Source organism: Dipodomys merriami, unplaced genomic scaffold, assembly GCF_024711535.1.
Source record: "Dipodomys merriami isolate MVZ:Mamm:240054 unplaced genomic scaffold, mDipMer1.0.p SCAF_5, whole genome shotgun sequence".
Lineage (NCBI taxonomy): Eukaryota > Metazoa > Chordata > Mammalia > Rodentia > Heteromyidae > Dipodomys > Dipodomys merriami.
Genome location: NW_027206068.1, coordinates 19,164,514 through 19,191,747, shown reverse-complemented (window position 1 = coordinate 19,191,747; position 27,234 = coordinate 19,164,514). Strand labels below are relative to the sequence as shown.

At 34.0% G+C, this 27,234-nt stretch overlaps 1 protein-coding gene across 1 annotated transcript in view; it reads right to left on the bottom strand.

Moving 5' to 3' along the window:
- Meox2 (mesenchyme homeobox 2) overlaps positions 1-27,234 on the bottom strand; it is a 58,616-nt gene that overhangs the window by 14,017 nt on the left and 17,365 nt on the right. The window contains exon 2 of the mRNA XM_069996157.1: positions 1,680-1,852. Within this exon, the coding sequence (XP_069852258.1) occupies positions 1,680-1,852 (173 nt within the window). The remainder of the gene's footprint in view (positions 1-1,679; positions 1,853-27,234) is intronic.

Here is a 27,234-nt window from a genome sequence, read left to right as displayed (position 1 = left end):
AGAATTTTCACAATAAAAACTTATTAAAATATACAAATAAAATAGTTGTCTAATTTTGGGTCCTATTTTTCAATATGCTAAATGCCAAGAACTTATAGGAAGAACTTTGTGTGTCAAGATGAGGGGAAGGAAATTTTGTGCTCCATACTCAGGGACTAGTCATAATATTTAATAAAATGTAAACTGCCAATAAATAAAACCACATAAAAGTGTTCCTCTGTGTGTTTCCATTACTCAGAATAGCCTACCAAACCTGAAATCTGAACATTAACAGAAAATGATGATTTAAGTAATTGGAGAAAGTCTCATAAAGTATATACTCACTTGTCCACACCCTGTGGATATTTTCTGGTCCCAATTGGGATTTCTGGAAGAGGTATGTATAGTCAAAGAGGAAATGAACTCCAGCCCCAAGGGTGCCAGTCATATTTGCACTGTCCATAAAGTTGTTTGCATTTTCCTTTCAGCAAATGTTTTTCTAAATTTTAGCGACTGTTAACCATCAGTAGACTAATGTCTCCTAGGGCAAAGTGGAAACTTTGGAGTGTGCTGGCTATGTGTTCTGATGGAATACATCATTGGTCATTCAAAAAAGTCTAAGAAATGGACATATAAATTAACTAATTTAAAATATTTTGTTCTAATTCACTGGGGTCCACAGATCATTAATAGTTGTAAGGTTTTGTTTAAGTACCAGAATTTTAAATTACTGGGACTCACACAATTGTAAAATCATTCTGACAACAGAACGGCAGTATTTACCAATGACCTATGTCCCCTTGGCCTCCAACCACTACCTAGACTTCTTGTACCTAATTTGTACCTAAGTTGCCATTTGCAAACCTTAGAGTGTGACTGGAAGGAAGCCAGATCATTTCCAGATAAAAACATTTAGAGGTCAGTGCATGAACTTGGAACCTTGTCTTACCTCCTGTGTTTACCAAGGACACCACATGTGAAGGCCCAAGATGGCCAGATGGAGTCTGTGAGTGAGTGTTTGAATTCTGGAGTTGTAGAGATTTTATGTAAGCAAATAATGATGTGAGAGTGTTCTACCATTGAAGTTAGAGGGTTATTGTGTTATTCCAGTGTAACAGACTCGATCCTGAGCAGTACTTGTGACTACATTGGAGATTTTGAAAGGTAAGTACAATAAATCCCTCATCATATGACCTCACTATATTAAAAATGATATTTTCAACCCAAAATACAGATGGACAGCATCACAGAATAAAGTGTTTCTTCTTAAATACAACAAATCTAAATATTTTCCTTAAAATATTATTATATTATCTTTGACATTTTTAAATGATTTTTCTTATCAGAGTGTTCTTTTTTTTTGGGGGGGGGTCCGTTCATGGGGCCTGAACTCTGGGCCTGGGCGCTGTCCCTCAACTCTTCAGCTCAAGGCTAGCGCTCTACCACTTGAGCCACAGCGCCACTTCTGGCTTTTTTCTTTCTGCTTATGTGGTGCTGAGGAATCGAACCCAGGGCCTCAGGCATGCAAGGCAAGCGCTCTACCACTGAGCCACCTTCCCAGCCCACCAGAGTGTTCTTGATGTAATAATGCATCCAGTTTGTGGTGGTTACAAACTAATATCTAAATATTTCACAAGTGACACAAGATTGTTGACTCAAACCAAGTAAAAAGATTACATAAGGAAAGGTTCTAACTTTACCTGTCTTTCAGTGAGATCTAGATTCACTGCTATCTCATATCGTCTCAGTCGGGTCAAATAATTATGATGGGCAAATTCTGCTTCAAGTTCTCTGATTTGCTCTTTGGTAAAAGCTGTCCTTTCCTTCCTTGGTTTGCTGTTGACTTCTGACTTGTAATTTCCTTCCTGGGAGTCTGAAACAAAAGAATAAAAGATTAAGTAAATACCTTTCTGTGTACTTTGGTAGAACAGAAGACAAACAAAAGTAATAAGGTTGATTTCACTTGATAGGTGAAAATATACAGTTTTATTTTATTAACTTCCCTCCAATAACTCACAGCTTGATTATGGAAGCATTTAATTTACTTCACACAAAATATAGACAAAAAATTGTTGGGTGTTTATAACGTATTATTATAATAGTAAAACAAACCAAGCCTCAGTAGGAAATGATTATAGATAAGAAATGTTGCCTTAACACATGTATTTAAGATACAAGCATGCTCAAACTCAAAAGAAGAAAAACAGCACACAGACCTGTTACCAATCAAATGTTTAATGACCAGTTATAAGAGTTGAATTGGACACATGTATAAGTGTCTGAATACTTATGTCTTCTTCTATTTAATTAGGATCATATTTCTGATTTATTATGAAAAGTGATGGTTCACTGTAAATTTATATAGAAAAATATAGAGAATATATTATTTAAATCAATAAAATATAAGTAGCTTCAAATGTTTTTTCCATTATATATAAGTATAAAATGTTTTTTCATTATATATAAGTATATATAATTATATATTGTTAAAAAGTTGTACAATGTCTATCACAATGTATCTATATTATCTAATTTTATGATGACACTATAAAAAAGCCAATGACTTGAAGCACATGAATCTAACTTTTCTTTTTGGAAATCAATACATAATTGACATATAGTGTTTTTTCTTATGATAAAACTTAAGGGAGATGTTTATCATTCTGATGCCCTTGGGACATAGACTAAAAGATTAGGCTTAATACACTAAGCAGAGCATGTATCTATAATGGAAAGATATCAGCATACATCAAGTATCCCAGTTCTGGTAACTCATGTCACATTTATCCTTAGTAAAATACCAACCCAAACAAGATTTTTTTTAAAAATCATAGTGTTCATCACACTACTTATGATTTCTAAGTGTTTTTGTCATTAAATGAGCTATGATACTATCATCAGATGGAAAACACATAAGTCTTCCATGAGCCCAGTGATAGAATTATATAGGAAAATGAGCAAAGATACAGTGATATTGTCATTGCACTTCTGAAATTTTTCTTAGTATCAATTAGTTGTACAAGAAAGTTACATTTTGTGAATGCAATACCCATATGTAAATACCATGCTATTTGGGGCACACACACACACACACACACACACACACACACACACACACACTCACGCACACTCACCTTCCTCCCTCTTCCTCCTCATTTTTCAAAACAGTCTCAACAGCCTTCATTGTTCTCTTTAAACTCATGTATTGGGACCACATTCACCCTTTTTTTAACTCTCTCTCTGTTCCCTCACCTCCCCCCACTAATTTCCAAATACCAGACGGACATGTTTCACCTTCCTGGACATTCATTTCTGCTAAAGTTCATGTTATTTGCAGAAGAGATACCACTGTAGTATTTCATACATACAAATACTGTGCTTTAATTGGGCTGGCCACTGTACTTTCATGTATTTGTGCTAATGCCAGTCCCATATGCTTTATTATTTAACAGCTTCTGTAAGTTTGGTTTGTCCATCTCTTCTTTTTTTTTTTTTTTTTGGCTGGTCCTGGGGCTTGAATTCAGGGCCTGGCACTATCCCTGGGCTTCTTTTGTTCAAAGATAGCACTCTACTGCTTGAGCCACAGCACCATTTCCAGATTTTTCTGTTTATGTGGTACTGAGGAATCAAACCCAGGGCTTCGTGCATGTTAAGCAAGCACTCTACCACTAAGTCACATTCTCAGTCCTGGTTTGTCCATCTCTATTCATGATGCAATGTACTTTGGCATTGGTCATTATCTAGCATTATCTTTTGTTTTTCCCCCAACTTCTAATCCCTCAAGTATTTCCACAATAACACAATTGATAAACATAATATAGGATGGATTAAAAATGGTTTTATCTATGCTTGTTGTTTTATCTAGTGGTACTGAAGTACACTGAGCAGCACAAAAACTGATGTATGTGTGTGTGTGTGTGTGTGTGTGTGTGTGTGTGTGTGTGAAGTCTAACTAAAGAGGGCTCTGCCTAATAGAAATCCACTAGACAGGGCACTTTAATGTAAACACATTTATTTTCATTCTTACCAGCATATATGTTGACCACATGTAAAGATTTTTAGGATTATCATCAGCAGTAGCAATAGCTTACATCAACATCTGAGTATGTTACAAATTTTTTGCTTCTCGTAGACCAAGGAGGTTTCAATGGCTTGCACACTGGCCCTGTCTAAAACGCCTCATCATTCACAATCTGGGCTTGTCACTTATTTTCATGCTGACTGGCCTCCTATCTTAGCAAGTCAAAGGGGATTTTATCCAGTGTAAAATCTCTTTTGTGATAAGGCACACACATGTTGGTTTCACCCCATAGAGAACCACTGGGAGTAGATGAGTTAAACAACAAATCAGCTGTGACCACACAGGTAGGCATATTTTACACAACTCCAACCTCCTTGGCTCAGAATAGAAACTGACCCACAGTTCATCACACACTTGTATAGCCACATTATTTGCCAACATCCACACCATTGAAGTATTGAGTTATTCTGGCATTGTGTGAACAAAACTTCAAAATAAATGCTTTAAAACAAATTTTCAAGCTGGGCTTCATTTTAATTTGAGTATTAGATATCTTTCTTTTTGATCTGTCTCTACATTGAAAGTAATTTTAAGATTCACAGTTGGTTCCAGGCATAATATTACATGCCTGTAATCCTAGCTACTCAGGATCAATCACAGCTCAATGCCAGAAAAGTCCTTGAGACTCATCTCCAATTAACTACCAAAAAAGCCAGAAGTAAAGGTGTGGGTTAAGTGGTAGAGCCAGTCTTGAATGAAAAAACTAAGAGTCAGTGACCAAGCCTCTAGGTTGAACCCCTAGTACTGATACACACACACACACACACACACACACACACACACACACACACACACACACACTTCCATGGATTGTTCTAGAAAATCACAAACTATACCATGGCACAGAATATTCTGATAATAAGTCTCCCTCAGAAGTATTTATTTTTCCATGTGAATCAAAGGAACTTATTTGTCACTTTGGAGCTACTCTGCCTAAAATCAGTGGTTAATTAGTCCTTAGATGTAAACAAGTTTTTTCCCTTCAGTCAAACAATTCTGGAAACCGATGACAAAGACAGCACATTTTTCTCATGAACAATTCAATTTGAATGATTCATGGTTCGCACAGTCTCTTATGTAAGCATGAATGAACAAATTCACATTGAGAAAAGCCTATTAACTTTATTTGTTTTTGTTTCTCTAAAGCCAATCTCTTCTCACTTTTGCAATATTCAATAATACTCTGTAAGTACACACATACACACACAAACACACACATACACACACACACACACACACACACACACACACACACACACGCAAGACCTACATGCACAACCCTTCTAACCAGAAGTCTACAACAGCGTATTTATATATTCACTATTTGGATTTAAACAAAGTCTGGCCATAACTCAGCACTTATATCCAAAAATCATTTACTGAATGCCTGAAATCCTAACCAAAATTGCTCCAAGTGAAATCCAGTGCCTAAAATGAAGCAAGCTATATACACTTACATTTACAATTGCCAAAGGAATTATTAAGTTTCAGTTAATACAAAGAAGAGTAGGCTAGTCCTTTTTGGCATCAGCATGGAAGAGGACTATCAATGGAATTGAGATAGAACTGATATCCATTTATTCAATGGAATTTTATTATGATATATGTGACTCTTATAGTTTACAACAACATTGTTTCCACTCCATTGGAATGCAATATGTATGTATGTGTGTATGTATGTATATATGTGTGTGTGTGTGTGTGTGTGTGTGTGTGTGTGTGTATGTATATCTATGCTTTGATACAGTGTTTTTAAGTTTATCACTTGTGAAGTCTCACTCTATTGGAATGCAGTTTTGGACTGTTTTCTGAGTTTTTTTTAATATTATTGCTTTTTATATAGTATTTTCCTAAAGTTTTTCACTGTGGACCAAGTATTCTCTGCTCTTTTCACCTGATGAGCTATTCCTTGGTAGAAAATAGGTAGGAGATTGGGACAAGGCTTTTGGCACATTTCACATCTGCTTCCATCTGTTTCCCAGCTGTTTCAGCTGAGGCAAAGCTCCCTCTGTCTTCTCCAACCTCCCATATCCTTTGCCAAATGGTAGGTGTTGAGGGGGATTTTTGGAAACTGTCTTTCTTTCTTTCCTACAACCACAAACAAAATGTCACCATCTGTACAGGATATTCCCATGTAACATATTACAATTGTTGATTTTTTTTCCATCTCAGATACTCTAATGTGCCTGTGAGTGTACTCTCATACTCTCTCTACACATTGAGGAAATGGTGACTTAGGTATTCAGGTATCTTTGGCAGTCCCAGATCCTTAACCTTTTGATCTCTAGGCTGAGGCTAATGGAAGAAGTCTGCGGTACTTCCTGTGGAGGATAAAAATGACCCTCTGAGAATCATTTCTGTCTAGTGTTTAGAACTTCTCCACATGTGACTTTTTATTTCCCCCAGTGTGCAAGAGGATGTCAAAAGATAATAATGGTTTATTGAAAGTGAGTGAGGTGAGGGCTTGGTCCGTTCACTTGTGCTGTAGCATTCCTCCAACAAAGGAGAAATAAAGCACAATGGAGCCTATTTTTAGCTACTCTGGGTAAACTTAACTTGTTTAAGTGAGGAACATAGCTTACTTATGTCTATAAAATATTAAAGATAAAATGGAATGTCTCTATAACTTGGTCTAAAAATGAATTCTTGGTCTTCATTCTGAAGGAAAATTAAAATACTGAGGCTTAGCATATTTCAGTCCTTTACAATTTCTTATATCAATAAACTTACATCATAAGTTATTTACATTCAGAGATTTCTACTCTTTGGTCACAAAGCTGCACATGGCTGTAAGTGTAGGAAGCTATAATAATCTTAAAATAAGCATGCATATTGTGGGTAAAAGAAAATTTATAAAACAAACCTACCAATGCCAGTGATTTGTACATTTAAACAGGAAATTGCTTTCCTTATAGGCATTTATCCAAATTGATATTTCAGCTCCTTTCTGTGTGGGTATTTCTGCCTCTCCATTAAAAATAAATAAAAACATTTTTTCTTGAGGCTTTTTAAATTCTCTTGCCAATCCACTGCCAATATGGAAACCACAGCCTCAGTGGTTACTATTACAGATGAATGTGAATATTACTGTATCCTGTGGAGTTGTAAACTAGGATTGAGAACAGTTATACTAGATGTACTATAGAACTTCATTAACAAACTCAGGTTATTTCTTGTAGTTCTGACTTCAAAGAAAGTACAGCTCTGATACTAGTTTCTCTTATAAAAGCAAATCTAGGTTTACATATCACAAAAAGATCATCTCCATAGCTTTGTCAAATATATTTCCATAATATTATTTGTTTTCTAAAGGGGAAAATATATCTATACCTATCCCAGTGATTATCTGTTGATAGAGAGCACTATTTCAGCTCATAACCTCCCTTCTTAGAAGCTCCTTGATGATTTGTGAAAATGTCTAGTATCTCCCTCAGAAAAAAAAGAGTCCATCAGGATGCTGGTGGCTCACACCTATAATCCTAGCTACTCAGGAGGTTGAGATCTAAGCCAGCCCAGGCAGAAAAGTCACATGAGACTCTTATCTCCAATTAAACCACCAGAAAACTGGAAGTGACACTGTGGGTTGCTCAGGAACAGAAACCAGGCCCCAAGTTCAAGCCTCATGACTAAAAGAAAAAAAAATGAACATTTTTTGTAGGATCTCATTAAACTTCATAGTCCTTACTTACATTCTTACCATAATCTATAACTATAGGAATATTTTCTTTCCTTTACTAGAATTTGAATAGTTAATGCTAATACCCATCAGATTGTTCAGACTTTGAAAATGAATACAAGTAATGCCACCATGTACACTTTGATGTTCATATAATCAGACATATTAGACAATGTCATGAAGAGGGTTCAAATCTTTGCACATGCACCTACATTAATCCATAGCCAGTTCTTTGTCAGCAAATATCTTGGATTGTCAGCAAATATGTGGGATTGATGAATATTGGGAAGATGGGGAGGGAAAAACAAATATATATTTTTCAGGCAAGAAAATTGGCAGTTGCCACAAGAATTGTGACACTTTTAATTTATAGCTACCAGTGAAAAAGAACTGAACTCTTTCATAACATAAGGCAATGAAGTGCCAGCAAATTCTGCACCAGTTCTTCTAGTAGTTTAGTAAATCTTTTGACCCAATAACAGGAGAACTTCCATAGAGATTTCTTTCTCATTATAGACAGAGTTCTATGTCTTTTCAGGGTAGGAGGACTTACAATTATGCCATCATTCTGAGTTCTTTTTTCTAGTAAGTCATCATAGTGACTAGTATATATTTGTAGTTGTAGACTTTAAATGACTGAGTTTGTGTCCACTTATTTTTATTTCTACTTCGCTTCTTCAGACTGTAGAAAATTTAAGACTAGAATCTCTTCCTTATCCATTTTGGTCACTAATGCTACATACAAAATGAAACTCTTCTTTTCAAGAAGTGGACATGGGTTATGATTGCAAAGATTACTCTTGGAGACCATATTATTAGAATTTAAATAAACTTCAGGTTCAAATTAAGGAAAAAAATCACTCAATATTTCTTTATAGTAATACATGTCTTATATTAAGTTATATTTCATCTGTCTAATATCATTAATGGTAGGTGGGAAAAATAATATCACATCTATTTTATATCCATAATGATAAACTTAAGCATATTTTGTAGAAAAATATCAATGAGGGTCACCGTTACAAAATGTATATCCTAATAGATGAAATGACATACCAAGTAAAGAAAAAGGATATATACAGATCAGACTCCTAAACATCAGCATCTTTGAAATTTGGACTTAAATAATTCCTGTCACATTCTATACAAAAACATAAACACATCTAAGGTAAAGGTGACATTGGGCAGGCAACATCTTTAGTTTCTACTCACCATATATTTGTAACATTCCCTAAACCTACTGAAAAAGTTACAGGATTTTCAGTTCAATAGAAATCCCCAAACTTAGCCAGAAAAAAATGCAAGATTTCAGTTCAATATCAATAAATTTTCTATATGAAAGAAAACATAGCTAAATACTCAAACAGAAACCTGATTATGATGCCAAATTCATAAAAGATAAAAACATAATCTCTACTACATATTTGTTATCCAGCTGCTACCATTTTCATCTTTGTCTTTCACATGAGGTAAGAGGAGAGTGTCTCGGGGTTGTGAATACTAACTCAACTGTAAACTACAGCCCTTACTCATTGTGGTTAAGGCATTAGTAATTAAATATTATAGATTGGATGGAGTCAGGAGTTAGAAAATCTTTTTTAATATAAGAAACTTTTTTCCATAAGGTGAAAGTTAACTTAAATGAGTAGAATTTGCACGATAACTGTATTCTGCTTTACACTGACAAATGGATGAGCCCTCCATAGGATCTGGGGCAAGTATACAAATGAAATGGAAAGGTAAATTGTGATATTACACTGAACCTGATGAGGTTTGATTATGAATTGATGTATGAATTACTTTTTTCCCTAAAAGTTTTATCAGAAATGTTGAAGAAACTTATCCACAACCAATATGCACAATAAATGAGGTTGTGCATGCATATGTGTGTGTTCTGTGTCTGTATTTCTTGTTTATTTAAACACCTGGCAAATGGATGTGTAGATTTAGATAAACAAAACTCATCATCTACCTAGATGTTAGAATACGTGAAATGTTTAAATAACTCTTTAACTCACTTTTCAAAACTAATAATAAATCACTTACTAATATTATATTCTTACTTTGTTCATTAAACATGCTATCTATTTGTAACTTTCCTCATAAGAATGATTTATAAATCTGTCACTTTAGCTTTTTAACCACTAAGCTAACCAGACTGAAAAATAAATGGTTAATGATTTATAAATAGCATCAATGTCTGAGAAAAAAATACAAATTATCAAAAGTAATGAATAATATGTAAAAGTAATGAGCTAAAACTAATTTTTAAACCCCAAACAGCCTAGGGTTTTGTCTGTGAAGTAAGGGCAGTTTGTTTGCTGCTGCTAGAGTTACATTCTCAGTAGAAGAACTAGTTTCTTATTGCCCTTGGACTGGAAAGATGGAGAATATAGTTTCAAGGTGACACTGCTGCATAGTAATCTGTGATTTGATTTATGAATGGTTTTTCCCTAATTATGATAAGTAAAAATATTTACAGAATATTTTAAATACTTGCCACAAATAAAATTTTATTCACTCTGACTAAATAACACTGATTTCTAAAAATAATTAGGGTCTGAGGGTCATTTGGAAGAGAATTTTCTTTTTTTTTGGGGGGGGGACAGGGGGTCCGGTCATGGGATCTGAACTCTGGGCCTGGGCACTGTCCCTCAGCTCTTCAGCTCAAGGCTAGCGTTCTACTACTTGAGCCAAAGCACCACTTCCAGTTTTTTTTCTTTTTGCTTATATGGTGCTGAGGAATCTAACCCAGGGCTTCATGCATGCAAGGCAAGCGCTCTACCACTGAGCCACCTTCCCAGCCCCTGGAAGAGAATTTTCTTAGCCTGTGCAAGGTCACTGTTTTGATTCTCAGCACTGCAAAATGAAGTAGAGTTGCATTCAATTTTAATGTGTCTATTTAAGCCTAAGTAGACTTGAATTTAAAACATATAGATCATTAAAATATATAAAATGAAAAATACTCTAAGATTAAATTAAGCAGATGTGAGATTTATACTATTCCAATAAGTCTGTTATGAATATTTTTGGTAAATTAATATAAAGATGAGTTTTAAAGGTACTAATCTTTCACAAACATATAAATGATAGCACTCTAATCCTCCTTATTATTACTAGTTCCTAACAAATATCTAAAGACATTTTATTTGGACAAATTTTAAATTTAAAATCCAAATAGAGTGATAAAGTGATATGCAAGCTGATTTGTAACTATTTAAAGTACCTCATAAAGAATGTACAGAATTTAGTGGAAGCAGAATGGTAATGATGCAGAACAGAAGATGACAAATAAAAGACATATATACAAATTGTATAGTGATATGTACAAATATTTTTCTGAAAGATAAAGAAGTTGAAGTCTGATAGGCTGTTGGACAAAAGGTAGGTATGAAAGATGGCAGGCTTTAGAAATAACTTGTCTGTGGAGAGTTATTCAAAGAGAATAGTTTTATAGAATTCTGAAGCTCTAAAATAAAGTCTCATTTAAAATTTTATTATATTATTATATTATTTTGTATAAAGTTACACGACTATATCTACAATAAATAAATATATTTACATATTATATTATATAATTTTAGTATTATAATACATCTTACAACCATGTACCCATTGCTTTATGGTGAAAATTTGGTGTCTGATATTTGTATATGTATGTGTTATTGTCTAATGTTCTTTGAAATAAACAGAATAATGGGGTATAGCACCTAGTTTCAATTAGCTTACAAGGAAGTTCAGAATAAAAGCTATTTAATAATAATACACAATAATTGTAAATGTTTGTACTGAAGGTACTAGCAAAGCAGTTATTTGTTTTAAAAAAGTTTATATAATTGAAGACAAGAATAGTAACAGTGACAAAGCCTGTAATCCTAGCTTCTTGGGACTAGAGATCAGGGGACTGTAGTTCCAGATCATCTCAGATATTGAAAGAATAAATTGCTGAGAATCTATCTCAAACAATTACTGGTTGCAGTATCATGTGCTAGTTATCCCAGTTATGGGGAAACACAATGACTGGGACATTGGTGCATGCCTGTGCTCCCCAAAGACACTGAGACACATAATTTGGAGAATCACATCCCTGCAGATAAGGTGAGACCCTGCCTGAAAAATAACCAATATAAAATGTGGTCAGAGGCATGGATCACATTGTAGAGTGTCTGTGTAGCAAATGTGAGGCCCTGATAAGTATTCTTAACTAAACCTTTGCTAGAGCACCTTCTGGGAAATGCCTAAAATAATATCACTGTAACTATTTCATGGGGAACAGTTATAAAAGGGCATAGAATTGCATATGTAACAGATTAACTATCTACTTATGAAACCATCTATTAATACCAATATTTTATTGATTATATTATGTTTTACTTTTGTTGGTCATGGGCCTGAACTCTTGGCCTGGGAGCTGTTCCTCAGCTCTTCATCTCAAGGTAGAGCTCTACCACTTGAGCCACAGCACCACTTCTGGCTTTTTCTGCTTATGTGGTTCTATGGAATCAAACCCAGGGCCTCATGCATGCAAGGCAAGTACTCTACCACCAAGCCACCTTCCCAGCTCTGATTCTATTATGTTTTAAAATTGTTAATTATATTGTTAGTGATTGCTAGCACGTTTTTTTCCAAAAGTCTCAAATCAATAATACAATCAAGATACAAATGTAAGAATTTGAATGCAGTTATTTTCAATGCATTCATAATAGTTTAGAAACTAACTTCAATTTTATATTCAATGAATTTTACAAGGATAAAATTTTCATTGAAGTATGAAATAATAAGAAAAATCAGACCTAAACTTATGTCACATTAAACATGAAATATATATATATACATATTTTTAATCTCCACTAAGACAGGCAGAGGAAACTAAGGCAATCCATCACAATGTTCTCTTCTTTCTATGTGTCTTGGTGTCTCTGTGACTCTGTCTCTCTTTCCTTAGTATTTTTAGCTGGAACCAGGACTTAAACATAGAGGATCACACTTGTTTGTCTGGTGCTAGGCCACTTGAACATTATCTCCCACCCAACTATTTTATGGCTGATTGGAAATGAGCTCTTATAGACTTTTCTGTTTGCACTGGCTTCAAACCTCAATACTCAGAATCTCAGCCTCTAGAGTAGATTGGATTATAGACATGATCTGGCTAAATATCTGGCTAAATTTAAATATTTTAGATGCCATAGATAACAGTCTATTATGTTTGGAGTGTTTAAAGAGTTTGTTAAGGTTAGATATTAGATACCTATACATCATCACACTTGTACTGTCAGCCACAAAGGAGTATGTCATTCAGTCTTAGAATATAATTTCCTAACATACACAGCTTATCATATGTCAATCTTACAATAATTTTCAATTATTGAGAAAATGTTCTTGATAGTAACTGAATGTTATATATTTATTCACACCATTAACATGTTTAAAAAGAAAGAATAGATTGTGGATAATCGCACTGAAATGAGGTTTTGTTAAAAACTAGGGCTGTGGTAGAACCTTTGTGGCTCATTGCTAACTGTGAGGTCTTCTGTGCTTACACATTCTAGTGAAATTCAGAATTCCCTTTCTCAGAATCCACACATAGTGTGGGAATTTAAAATAAGTATGAATGAGAGGTAGTATTCAATATTATATATAATATATACAAACTATTAACACTATGAAACTAAAATAGCCATGGGTAAAATTTAATTATCTGAAATTTTTACTATATTTATTAGACTGCTAATTATATTTCAATCACCTAACTTATACTTCAATCACCTATCATTTAATATCTAGCAGATATTAATATTAGCAGAATACCTCTTTATTTTTGAAAAATGACATTGATTTTTGAAAGGAGGAGATTGTATTTTCTAGTTCTTTCTACTGATATGTACTTTACAAGACCCAGTATCCTCAGGAGTTCCTTCCAATCAAGAAGGATTAAGTAAATTTGCTTGAAATAAAAAGTAAATGAGTTTTACAAGCATATGGGCTCTTATGTCTTGTACATATTCTTTTTGCTGCTTTGCAAGTGCACAGTCTAGTTAAAATTAAAGCAGAAACTGAGTAATGGTGGCCCACGCTTATAATCCTAGCTACTCAAATCTGAGCTCCAAAGGATCATTGTTCAAGGCTAGCTCAGGCAGAAAAATCCATATGATTCTATCTTCAAATAACCAGGCTACAGAAGTGGCTCAATTGTTAGAGCAGCAGCAGAACAAGGATGGTTAAGCCTGAGTTCAAACCACAACTCTGCATATCTATCTATCTATCTATCTATCTATCTATCTATCTATCTATCTATCTATCTATCTATCATCTATCATCTATTTATCTAAGCTAATAACGTAAATGAAATTTTATACACTCTTTTTTTTATTTTATTTTATTTTAATTGAGAACATACTGTACAGAGGGGCTACAATTACATGGGCAGGATAATGCATACATTTCTTACCAAGCATTGCAGCCTCCTCCTTTGTTTACCCTTCACCTCCCTTTCCCGCCTCCCCCCTCCCCCCACCCAATTATACCCCCCTCCCCCCCCACACCGACATTGTAAAGCTGGTTTTGACATGACATTTTGTACTTCTCATTGTTGCAACAGGTCCACCTGAATCCTTAAACGACTTGTTTGTCCCCATCTCCTCCACATGTTATACTGACATCAAATATAGTGAAAGCGGGGGTTACACTGTGAGGGAGGGACATACAAAGCAACAAAGAAATAATCTTATAAATGCGTTAGAAACACATGCATGAAAGAAACAAAAACATTAAAATACATATTTAAGGGTTCATTTTCCTAACATCACATTATCTGACCTTTTCCGCTTGAGAAATTTTATACACTCTTATCCACATATTAATGATGGACATACATGTAGAGAAAGATATACTTATTCTGTAAAACTGTAACTGGAGGTTAAAATTGGTTGTATGTACACAAATAGAATTTAACTATTGGAAACTGTTCTTAAATTAGGTATTTCAACAGTTCTATAGAAAAATAATTTTATTCACTTAATTAAGGATTTCCCTGTCATATAGCATGCTCTGAAAATGCTTAGCTTTCCGTTGTGTAAAAGGAAGTATTCTACAATTGCCACAAAACTACCACTCAGGCATACATAAAAATCTGTGTTGAAGAATATCCACAGTGTTTTTGCCAATTACCTAGCACTAGCTTATGAAGAGGCCATTTCAGTATCACACGGAAGACCCTATATTTTCCACATTAAGTAATAAGTCATTTCTAGACATATGGCTCATGAATATATTTTAGTAAATTCTGTCAACAAGCCTTAATACTCTACTTATTACATAAGAGTCTACATAGATGCTTCAATTTCTTGGTCTTCTCTATCACTAAGCTCAATCAGGGTTAATATTCTGCTTATTACACAAGTCTACTTTGTTGCTTTAATTTCTTTCTCTTCTCATTTTACAACATTTTCGCTCCTTAGCAATCTTACTAATTAGCATAGAAAATTCTCAAGGATCATAATCTAGGCTCCTGAAATGTAAAGACAGGAAAGCTCAATTTTATGGAACATGAAAGTAAAGCTGTTGTGAAAGTAGCCCCACACCAACAATGTTCTCAAGCTGGAACACTAATCTTACCTGCATAGTCAATGACATTAACAAATTATGAAAAGCTTCATTACTGTGATTGTACTAAAATGCCATAACTTAAATCATAACCATTTAATGAAACAATAGACCTCTTAAATTTATTAAACTTCTAAACATGATCACTTTTCCTAGGATTATCATGTATGCATTAGCTCATCTGTTTATAAAGAAATGACTTCACAATAATTTTGTATTATTAACCATCTCATTTCATAAGTCAGGTTTCGGAACATTCCAAGTAAACTAAATCAAATAGTGGAAGCAGAACAAAATCAGAAGAATTTCCTTTACCAACACATTGAAGTAGGGAATGCTGGTCCTCATCCTCAAAATGCTGAATTTTTGCTTGTTGATTACACAGGAGAGATCCAATCACTTTGGCAATCAAGGTCATCCTTAAGGACATGCTTCTTTTAAATTAACATAATATGTACTGAAAAAAGTCACAATTTTTCAGGCTTTGTCTCTTTGTATTTAAGATTCAGAGAAATTTTTGTTTCTGTAAATTATTGGTAAATCTACAGCCTGACAACTGTTTTAAAATCCACACACTGCTACATAAAATTTTCCTACCATAACTTAGTTAAATAAAAAGACAATCTTGAACCATATAATTACGAGATAAAGGGCTGGCTTTTTGTTAAAAATATATAACCAGCTGTGCATAAAACCAACTTTATGTAGTGTGTATGAGTTCAAAAACAAGAAAGTGAGAATTACATCACACAGATATAAAAGAGGGACGGTGTTTGGAGGGTTTGAGATGGCTCTTTCTGGAGGTGGTATAATCTATGCTGGATGCAGCGGAAAGGATAGTAGGCCAGAGAAAAAGATCTGGGTCCTTTATTGTTGCCATTAAAATCTCACATAAAACTGTCTCCACATTCCATAAAAATGCCATGGTGCTTCAGGAAAAATACAGACCTGAGACAATAGTTTATTTTGGCTGGAACTAAAGTTCCAGAACTGAAGAGTTACTGCCAGAAATAGGAACCAGCTTTGAGAAGAATTTCGCTGAAAGAGGATTCAGCGAAAGTGCTACAGCCTTCATTCCCTCCAGTTGCAGGGTGGGAATCAAGGGTTCTTTGTTAAGAGCCTTGAGACGCAATTAATCACCCAGAGGAAGTAAAGAGGTTTGAGATTGGAGTCTAGTTACCCAGGGAATTCCCTCTTCCTCTGGCACCCACTTACCAGCAACCTATTAAAAAAGAAGAAGACATATTTCACTCTAAAAATGATTAATAATAGCTTATTTGCATGAAATTTAGTTTTTCACCAGCCCAGACACAATTGACCAGTTTTTAAACTGGCCCTCCCTCAACTCTCAAAACCCCAGTCACCAACCATCATGAGACCTCTTCAACTCTGTTTCTCTTTAAAAGAGACATTCTCCTTTTGCCTTGGTCATCCTGATTTTTCCCATAATTCCTATAAGTTAAACTGGTCACTATTTTTGAAGTGTTAATTACCAAGAATTCCACTCAAGAAATATTTTGTCTTTCTTAGTCTGTTTTATCTCATTGAATGTGATAATCTCCAGGTCTGCCGGTTGTATAAACAGCATAATAACATTCTTCCTTATGATCGAATAATGCTCTAATGCATAGATATACAATACATTTTATATCCAGTTGTTAATTAAGCACCTAGGCTAAGTCTGTAGTTTAGCTATTGTTAACAGTACTGCTGTGAATGTCTTTTGGGATAGAGATGTAATTCAGTTGAGGAGACCTTTCCTAGCATGCACAGTGCCATGATTTCAATCCTTGGCACTACAAAAAATGAAAGAGAAGAGAAAGAAAAGAAAAAGAAAAAAAGGAAGGAAGGGAGGGAGGGAGGAAGGAAGGAAGGAAGGAAGGAAGGAATTGATTGATTGACAGGACATAAAAGTAGGCCTGGTTTTTGTATGTTGTGTTAGGTGATTACTGAATTTACATATTAATTTACTGTAGCTTCTTTGGTAATTTTACAGCTCCCTTCTTCTGCAGATACAGACAAGCTTTTTAAAATTTCCTTTCTGATTGGTAAGCATTTTATTTCCTTTCTTATCACCCCAATGTCAAGGGAAAAGCATTCCATGCTCATCATTAGGCATATTAACCCCAAGCTTTTGCTAAGTATTATTTACCAAGTTGAGGATGTTCTCCACCATTGCTAGTTTTTTGACAAGTTTGATCATACATGTGTCTCAAATATGCAAATAATTTTTTACTCATAATTATTAGCATGTATACATAATTTACATTTATAATTTATAATAACTTTTCTTTTAAAATTTAATTTATTGTCAAGATGATGTACAGAAGGGTTACAGATAGATAACATTTTAAAGTATCAAATCATCCTTCTACAATTAAACCAACACAACTTTATCATGGAATTATATTAATTTTCTGTATGACTGAATTTGGTCTTCATTTATTTATTGCCTATCCCAGGATTTGAGTAACAAATTTTTTCTAATAAATTTGGTATATTGACAAAATTTTGGAATCATGGCTTACCATATTCCTTTTGTCATTTTGTTTCATGGTTTATTACCAGATATCGGTATTTTTCACTTTATTTTGTTTTTCATTGTTTATCATGCTAGCAGATACTGGAATTTTGTGGCTTATCTTCAAGACTAGCTTTCTACTTCAATTATTTTCTCTATTCTTTAAAATTTATCCTTCACTGATTTCTGCTTTTACTCTTAACTTTTCTTCTTTCTGCTTATGTTGCATTATTTTATCCATCTTATTTGAGATCGATTTAAGAGTTTATTGTTCAAAACCTTCTATCTTTTCCAATAAGAAATTAATTTTATTCTTAGCACTGCTAGCTGAATACTGCAAAACTATTATTCATGTTTTCACTTTCATTCAGGTCAATGTATTTTCTATTTTCATCAAGACTTCTTCCTGGAAACATAATATTTAGTAACATTATTTAATTTCTAAAAATGTGGAGATTTTTCTAACATTACTTTGATACTAATTCATTCAAGTTTGTTTAGGGTTTGTTTGTTTTAGTGGGGCATACACACATTTGGCTCATAAAAAAGAGATGCAGGGTAGAATATTATAAAAATGCCTACTAGATTGTGTTGATGTCATTAAATATGTCTAAAACCTTGATGGTTTTATTTGAAGGATTGAGAAATGTGTAGTAAGAAGTCTTCGATGTGATTATAGGTTTGACTACTTCCCATCCCTGGTCTATTGGTGTTTGTTTTTCATGCTTGAAAGTTCTGTTTTAGAGTAAACATAAATTTGTAAGTGTGACATCTTCTTAGTATATTGATTTTCATCACTATATAATATTGTCTGTAGTAATAGTTTTTGTTCTAAAATCTATTTCATTTCATACTAGTACATGCACGCATAATAAAAAATTTCTTAATATGTATTTTTCCACTTTTTTTTACTGTCAACCTACACATCATTATACTGTAAGTAAATTTCTTCTCAACAACAAGTGGTTGGACCAAATTCCTAATCCATTTGGAAAATATTGACTTTGAATGAGTGATTGCTTAGATTATTAATACAATATAATTTGGTATACATTGGAACCTAAGTATGACATTTTGCTTTTGATTTTCTTCCATTTTGTATTTTTTAACCTTTTATCATTTTCTCTGTTATTCCTTTTATAACATGAACATTGATTTAGAATTTTGTGTAGTCTTTCTGAGATTGCTATGATGCTACTTGGGATAATGGCAATCATCAAATGTTTTGTTAATGGAATGAAGTAAAGAAACATTACCTTCATTTTTGTGTTCCCCTCTGCAACTTATAGTGTCATTGCCTTCAATGGTTCTTTTATTCTCACTTAGAATCACATCATAAAATGTTATGGATTTATTTTACATATTTCTCATAATTTCTCAAATACAAGTAAAATATATTTCATTTTCCCATACACTGGCTGAGGTTCTTCTTTTGATTTTCTGAGACTACTTTAAGAAAATGAATTCTTTCTGTTTAATGAGCTTCCTTCCTTTATTCCTTGATGCATAATTCTAGGAATTCAAAAGCTTCCATTCATTTGTTTGAATTTCCCTTTAATTTTAGAAAAAATTATTCTAGATAACAAGCATTGGCCTGTTAATTTGTTCTACAATTGAAAAATGTTGTTACTTTTGGTTTCTGACATCTAAAGTTTTCAATGGGAAACCTACTGTCACTCAAAAACGTTCACTTATAGACACCATTTGCTTTTAACTATTTTGTAAGACTTGCTTTTCTTTGCCTTTAATATTTAGAGTTTGATAGTGTAATTAATGTATATTTTTCTGTTATCCTAGCTGAGTTTCTGTCAACATTTTTTGTTTTCAGTAGTTTTGTGTACTTGTTCTTTAGGAAATATTTAGTCACTGTTTCTTCTGATTCTTCATCATCCCATGTACTTTGTCCTAGAACTTCAATTATGTTTTTATCCATTTTTCGTAGTTTAACAGATCCCCTGAGTCATCAGTCATTTTTCTCTTGCTCCAATTAATTGGTTGTTATATATCATGACATTTATCAGTTCTCTCTCTCTCTCTCTCTCTCTCTCTCTCTCTCTCTCTCTCTCTCTCTCTCTCTCTCTCTCTCTCTCTCTCTCTCTCTCTCTCTCTCTCTCTCTCTCCTTTCTATTCTGCTTTTGTGCTCATCCATGAAGAATTTTATTTGGAGTCAGTTGGAAACACCATGCATACATATAATCTTTGGGAAGTATAGGCAGGAAGAATGTTAGGTTTAGGTACTAACTGAAAGCAAACAAAAGCAAACAAAAAAGCAAAAGGACTGGATATGTGGCTCAATAATAGGACTTTGATCTAATAAATATGGGACTGAGTTCATACCCTAATACTGTAAAAACAGTAAGGAAAAAAAAAACCACTTTAACTTGATTTACTAGTTTCAACATTCCAGCAGGTTCTGCTTCATATTCTCTTCAATTGCTTTATGTTACCTATGTATATGATGAAATTCATTGTTTGTTTACTAAAATATATTCTTTCTTTGGCTTCAAAATGGTCAAATTTAATCAACAAATAACTTCGGGGAGCAATAGTAAGTTTAAAATTCACACTTGTTTGTCAAGCAGTCTACCACGAATCATACTGTCAGCACTTTTTGCTTTTTTAAATTTTTTTGAATAATGATTTGCTGTTTGGGCAGCCATACTGGATTGGGCATCTCATATTTACATGTTCCACATAGGTGAGATGATAGGCACATGCAACTAATTTGCTTATGGTTGAGATTGGCCATATTGTTTTTCACTTAGCTCATCTTAAACCACAATCCTCCCAATCTCTAATTCCCAAGTGGCTATGATTACAGAAATAATCACTTTTCTTGACACAATAAAGTTGATTTATATTATAATACAAGAGAATGTATTTTGAACAAAATATTCCCATTTTTCCATCTTTTCTTCTCTCTTATCCAAACAACATTTAGATATACACACATATGTGTATATACATATATATGTGTGTATATATACAAACACATATGTGCATACACCGTTATGTTATACAATATAATATTATGTTAAATAAATAGGCAAATGAATTGAAAAGACACTTTTTCATAAAAGAAATACACATGCCTAATAGTAAGATAATGATTCTATATCCTTAGCCATAAAGAAAATGGAAATGGAAATAAAATAATGCACTAGAATTCTAACTCCACCCAGTCAAAATGAAAATTATCTAGAAAACAAGCAACAAATGCTGTGAAGGATGAAGGGAAAAGGAAATCTCATGCACTGTTGTGGGAGTGTACATGTACACTTAGTTCAAGGGACTAAAACTAGACCCTACTTATGAAACTATGCTACTACTCTTGGAATTAGAAAAGAAGATAAATTAATATTAATTGATGAATTTTTATGATGACTCTCAAAATTTTGCCAGATTAAACCTTTACTAAAAGAAAGGTATTTCAGGCAAAGGAAATCTTATCATTTTCTTTTGATACTCTCCACTGCCAACTCCTTCAGATTTTCTCAATTAACTTCTTCCAGTCCTGTGGGGACATCTCGTTATGCTTTGTTATAGAAAACTATCCTATACATTGCATGAGGCTTAGATGTATCTTTTATCTTTAACTTGTAGATGTCCATACAACTCTCCCCACTTCCAAATTGTGACAGTCCTTTGTCTAAAGTGATGTCATGTCTCCTATGAACAAAAACCACCTGGTCTGAAAATACCTGACTTCCACTATAAATTTACAGCACAATATTTGGCCCAGAGTGAATGAACGATACATAAATCCATTGTCATGACTGTAGTTTGTAAATGAAGAACAAAATTGTTAGAATAAATTGGAGAGTAGTTATTATACTGATGCAGGTATTCATCATGTTAAGCAAAATAAGCCAAACTCAAGCAGACAAATGCTGTTTTTGGTGGAGAACCAACAGGAAGGAGACAGAGAAAAGGCAAGTCATGGGGATAAAAATTATACAAGTAACATCAAAGGGATATATATATATATATATATATATATACATATATATATATGTGAAAACTGCATAATGAAAGCCATTAGTATTGTCTTTTAAAATAGGAAGAGAAGTAGGAACAATGATAAGATTTTAGCAGAGGGGTGAATGTGATCAACATGTATTATATGAAGTATGAAATATACAAAAACACATTTGGGCAATTAATATTGGCTAATAAAAAGGAAAAAATATACAGGTGAAAAGTTGCAATAGTTACCTAAGAAACCAAGGTAAAATAAAATTAAATGTTGCTTATGATATAAAGTAAGCAGATTGCTAATTAAATGGTGTCAGTCTTCCTTTCAAATTTGCCTTTATCTGCCATGAAGCTGAGATGCTTCATATAGCACAGTAAGCACTCTATTCTTTGGAGCTAAGCTAATTATAATTTAGTAAAAGAATTTTCAAAACTTCTCAAATTCCTCTGAATTAATCAATATATTAGTATTTTCATTAAATTGACTTGATCAAATAGGCACCTATGTAACCTATGAAGTTCGAAAGACAGACCTCGCTCACTTTTTAAAAAATTCAGTCATGTTTTCTTCAAAAACGGGTATCACTTTGCCAATGGTAGCCATTTAATCTGCACTTTATAAATGGCAAAGACTGAAGGAGTGGGAGATTAATCAGTCATCCTAAAGCTCAAACCACTATTTCAAACAGATGTTCTTGTATGAGTTTTCCACTTAAGGCTTGTTGAGTACCTGTAAGTGAATAACACAGAATACATTTATTATATTGCTGGTAATGATTTGGGTGGTGCTCTGACTGAACAGTCATTCCCTAATTAAGAGGAGCTAGTATTACAAATCCTCTGATCTGAGCATTATTAGTGCCATTGTAGCCACTTCAGCTACTTGAACAAACTTTCCAAGTGACAAGCAATGACTGTGCGCCTCCATTGTCACATAGTAAAAGGTTGCACTTTGCAAGAGCGCCATGCTAAATAGAAAAATAGTTTTGTTGTTAACTAGAACTTTGAGTAGTTAATTGTTTTATTTTCAGCAAGAACATCCTCAATGCCGTTGCAAAGAAAAGGTTAGCGCTGTTCTTCGTCTCACACCACATACTCCTGCTTAATCCCTGTTCTGGTGTTAACTAAGAAAATATAGAAGCTTTTTTTCATTCTGGCTAATTTTTTGAGAAATAAAAAAATAAAAATAGTCAGATATTACTATTTGGAGAATTATTAGGGGTTAAACAAATGGATAGAGAAAGGATAGTTTAATGCTGTTGTAGTATTCAATGTAAGTATTTGGAAATAGAACTAGGTAATTTGAGGAGATGGCCAGGATTGGAAGAGATGGAGGGAAATGATGAGAGGAATGATAAAATCCACTGTACTCACAAACTGACATGTGGAACTGAAACCCCTCCATACAACTACTTAAGTATAATAATAATAATGAGAATCCCCAATTTAGCAACTTTGAGGTCTACCAAGAAGCATGCTCTTTGGTGATATGTATGAGGTTTAGTGGTTTTGGGTTCTCTGCTTTTCTAAACCAAAAGTAATTGAGCAAATAGAGACAGAAACCTTGATACAGTTCTCCTTGTAATCAATAATAGTGTATAAATCAAACTACTTCAATAACATGAATATGAACATACATTTCAGCTGTGGTATATAATCCAGCGAGATTTGAACTGTCAATAGACAAAACCCTTTGAATGATACTAGGTTCAAAATAAAGGACTAAAGAGGGACTGAGAAAATTAAACATATTTTGTAGTTGCCAGGCAATATAATTTTTCAAGGTTGAGTAATGCAATAATCCCCTATAGGAATAAGCAGACTTTTAGTTTCCATAGTATTTGAAGCCAGATTTTGATATTTTTGGCTTAGAACAATGAAGCAGGCCCCCACTATTTCAAGATTTTCCACACCCTCCTTAATATCTACACCATTCAGTAACTGAGAGAACTTTTAGTAATTTATTTGTATTCCTATCTGAGATTTATAAAGAATGAAATCATCCCCAAAGGTTTATGATTGAACACAGCACATATAAAATTTTAAAGTACAGTTCCTTTTAAACAAAAAAAATATTTTCCGTAATTTAAAAACCAATAACTTCCCCCAGTGAATGCATATCTGATATTTGGTAACCAAGTGTATGAATTATTAATACTGTAAGAATGGAAGCCCTAAGCCAGGCCAGTGGCTCATGCCTGTTATCATAGCTACTGAGGAGGCTGAGATCTGAGGATCGGGGTTCAAAGCCAGTCCGGGCATGAAAGTCCGTGAGACTCTTATCTCCAAAAAACCACTAGAAAACCGGAAGTGGTGCTGTGGCTCAAGTGGTAAAGTGCTCTCCTTGAGCTGAAGAGCTGAGGGGCAGTGCCCAAACCCACAGTTCACGGCCGACAAAAAAAAAAAAAAAAAAGAATGGAAGCCCTAGATTTAAAAGGCCTCTAAACCATTTTATCAAATATTTCAAAGTTATTAATAGCTCAGGCTCATGCATACTAACATACTGGTTCTTCTTACACATACAAATATCTCATCTGTGAACCTACTCTGAATAAAATAATAACTTTTCTCTCATGGTCCTAGACTCTTGTTTGCGAGGAGAACAGATTGAATCGGGGCAAATAAATACACTTACAAAGTTATTGGAGGAGATTGAAGAGTAGTAAGAGAAAATGCTTAAAACTGATTTATCTTGTGTCCAAGTCTGTTCATGTCAAAGAAAAATCATCTGTGCATACAATATAACACTAATCTATTTATTTTTATGATGCTGACCATGAAATCCTGGGCTTGGTGCATGTGAGGTAACTACTTTCACACTTCTCAATCCATACAATATATTCTTGAAAGAAAAAAAAATCGTGTAAGATTTTTGCAAGCTGGAACAACTTTAGATATTCACACAATACTAGGCACCACCAAGAGAAGGACCAGCATAAGGTAGACAGTATAACATGAAAAAATCAAGGGTTATATCATCAGCCTCTTTCCAGCCCTCAAAATACTGGAAGAGACAAAAATGGAAAAGGCTCAGTGCTTTGGTCTGTCTCTCCAGTTGACCACATGGTCCTTTCAATGTTTCTGGAACTATGTTATTTCCAACAAGTATGTTTTTGTTTAATTTTGTTTCGGTATTAGGAGAAAACAAATATAAGTCATGTTTCATTGTACTCAAAGAGCTCTAATATTTGCATGAGAAAGGACTCATGAGGCTCTGTAAGAAAAATTCTTAATAAAATCTAAAGGCTTAGTATAAAACTTAGAGGAAATAACAATACATTATGCTTTTACATTCAATGGGTGAATCACTTTTCCTATTGATGCCTCTTATGTGCTTTTGTATCATACTTGTTTTTTGAGCTTGTTAGGCATTTGGCTTGTCTTTTGGGTTATCTCTTATCTGGCCTTATGATCCTTTGGCAAATTATCGGTTTGAATGTTCAAGCATTTACTTTAAAGGAACTCATTGTTTTCATTGAGACAAAGTACAATAAATGTACCTGACATTTTTTTGAAATAAAATTTGCAAGCAAATGAAAAAAGAACAAATAAACTCATGACTAGATCTTTGATGCTTATTCTTTAGTGAAGATCCTGTTGTTCTAGTGCAAGTTCTTATCTGAGAACAATTAGCATTTGACTTAAAGTGGAATTTGATTTAATTCAATCATTAATAAAGTACTTCAGGTTTAATTTGCTTGGGGTCCACAAGGCTCCAGATAAAATTTGTAAAGTTTCCTCACGGATTTCTTATGTTCCCACAAATCAAGTTTTCTACTTAAGAGATTTCCAAGGCCTTTGCCTTCAACTTTCATTCTTGGCTTAGATTCACCCTTTTGCTGAAAGTCAAGGTTTGAGGCTCCTTTGAATGCCTGCTCTGTGGCTATCTGCTGGTCTTTCTCACAGGTGTGAAGACCCCAGCGCCCTTCTCTTACATCCCATTTCCACTTATGAAATACTTATTTCTTGAAGGATGAAGTAAAAGTGACTTTTGTTTTTCTAAAAGTCTCCTGTTTCAAAGGACTCGATGGTGATTTGTTTATTTCTGAGGAAATGGAGACCAGTTAGTGATGACAGATTTATTAGTTAAGTGGACATCACACACACACACACACACACACACACACACACACACACACACACACACACACATACACACACACACACACACACACACACACACATACACACACACACACACACACACACACACACACACACACACACACTGCTTTCCTTATAGTTTGGGCTATTAACCACACTCTAAATGATCAAGACAATGTTTTAGATTTTGGCAAATCAAATCCACGAGATTCAATGTGGTCAAATTTGTGAATTGGTATGACTTCTTTCATATATACTTGCGAAAGAACCTAGGGTAAAGAAAACTAATGGACTAAAAAAACTAATGTTGTCCTAAATTAGAAGAAAAAATTGCACCCAATGAGTAGGTAACATTAATGTCTTTCAGAAATAAGGGAAGGAATTATATAAACAAAAAAATGTCAAGTGGTAAATATCCAAAAAAAAGATATCCAGCGTTTGCAAAGAGAATACAGGAAAATACATATTTTAATCAAGAAGTACCTCCAATTATAATAGTAATATAAACTGTCATATTTATCATTGATGGAATGTTTGTTAACAATCATTCATATTTTAGAGTAATGTTGAAGGATGGGTATCAACTTCAGGATGGAAGAAAATATTCTTCCTAAATTAACAACTAATGTTATCAGGAGGCAAATGTCATAAAGGGAAGACATCAGGGCGAATTCCATACTCTCGATGTTTATTTTGTTAAATATACTGGCCAACTGATGTTTAGCATTTATTCAAATCCATGGAGAGTAATGATAATATTTTGGGGCTATTCCCAGGATTCATGTGCCAGGGTGGTGACTTCACATGCCAAAATGGCTCTGGTGGCAAGTCTATCTATGGAGTGAAATTTGAGGATGAGAATTTCATCCTGATGCACACAGGTCCTAGCATCTCGTCCGTCCATGGCCAATGCTGGATCAAATGCAAATGGTCCCAGTTTTTCATCTGCACTGTCAAGACTGATTGGTTTGATGTGGTATTTGGGAAAGTGAAAGAGAGCATGAAAGTGAAGGAAGCCATGTGAGGCTGCTGGTCCAGGAATGACAAGACCAGCAGAGGGTCACCATTACAGACTGAGGGCAACTCTAATACATCTAACTTGGTTTATGGTAACCACCAGACCATTCTTCTGTAGCTCAGGAGAGCACCCTTCCACCCCCATCTATTTCTAATATCCTGTAATCTTTTTGCTCTCATGCCATTCTCTGGGTTCATGTTTTTCTTACTCTTCTCCAAATCTAGATGGATTGCAGAGTTTATGATTCTAAATAAAAACTAAACAACAATAGAAAACAA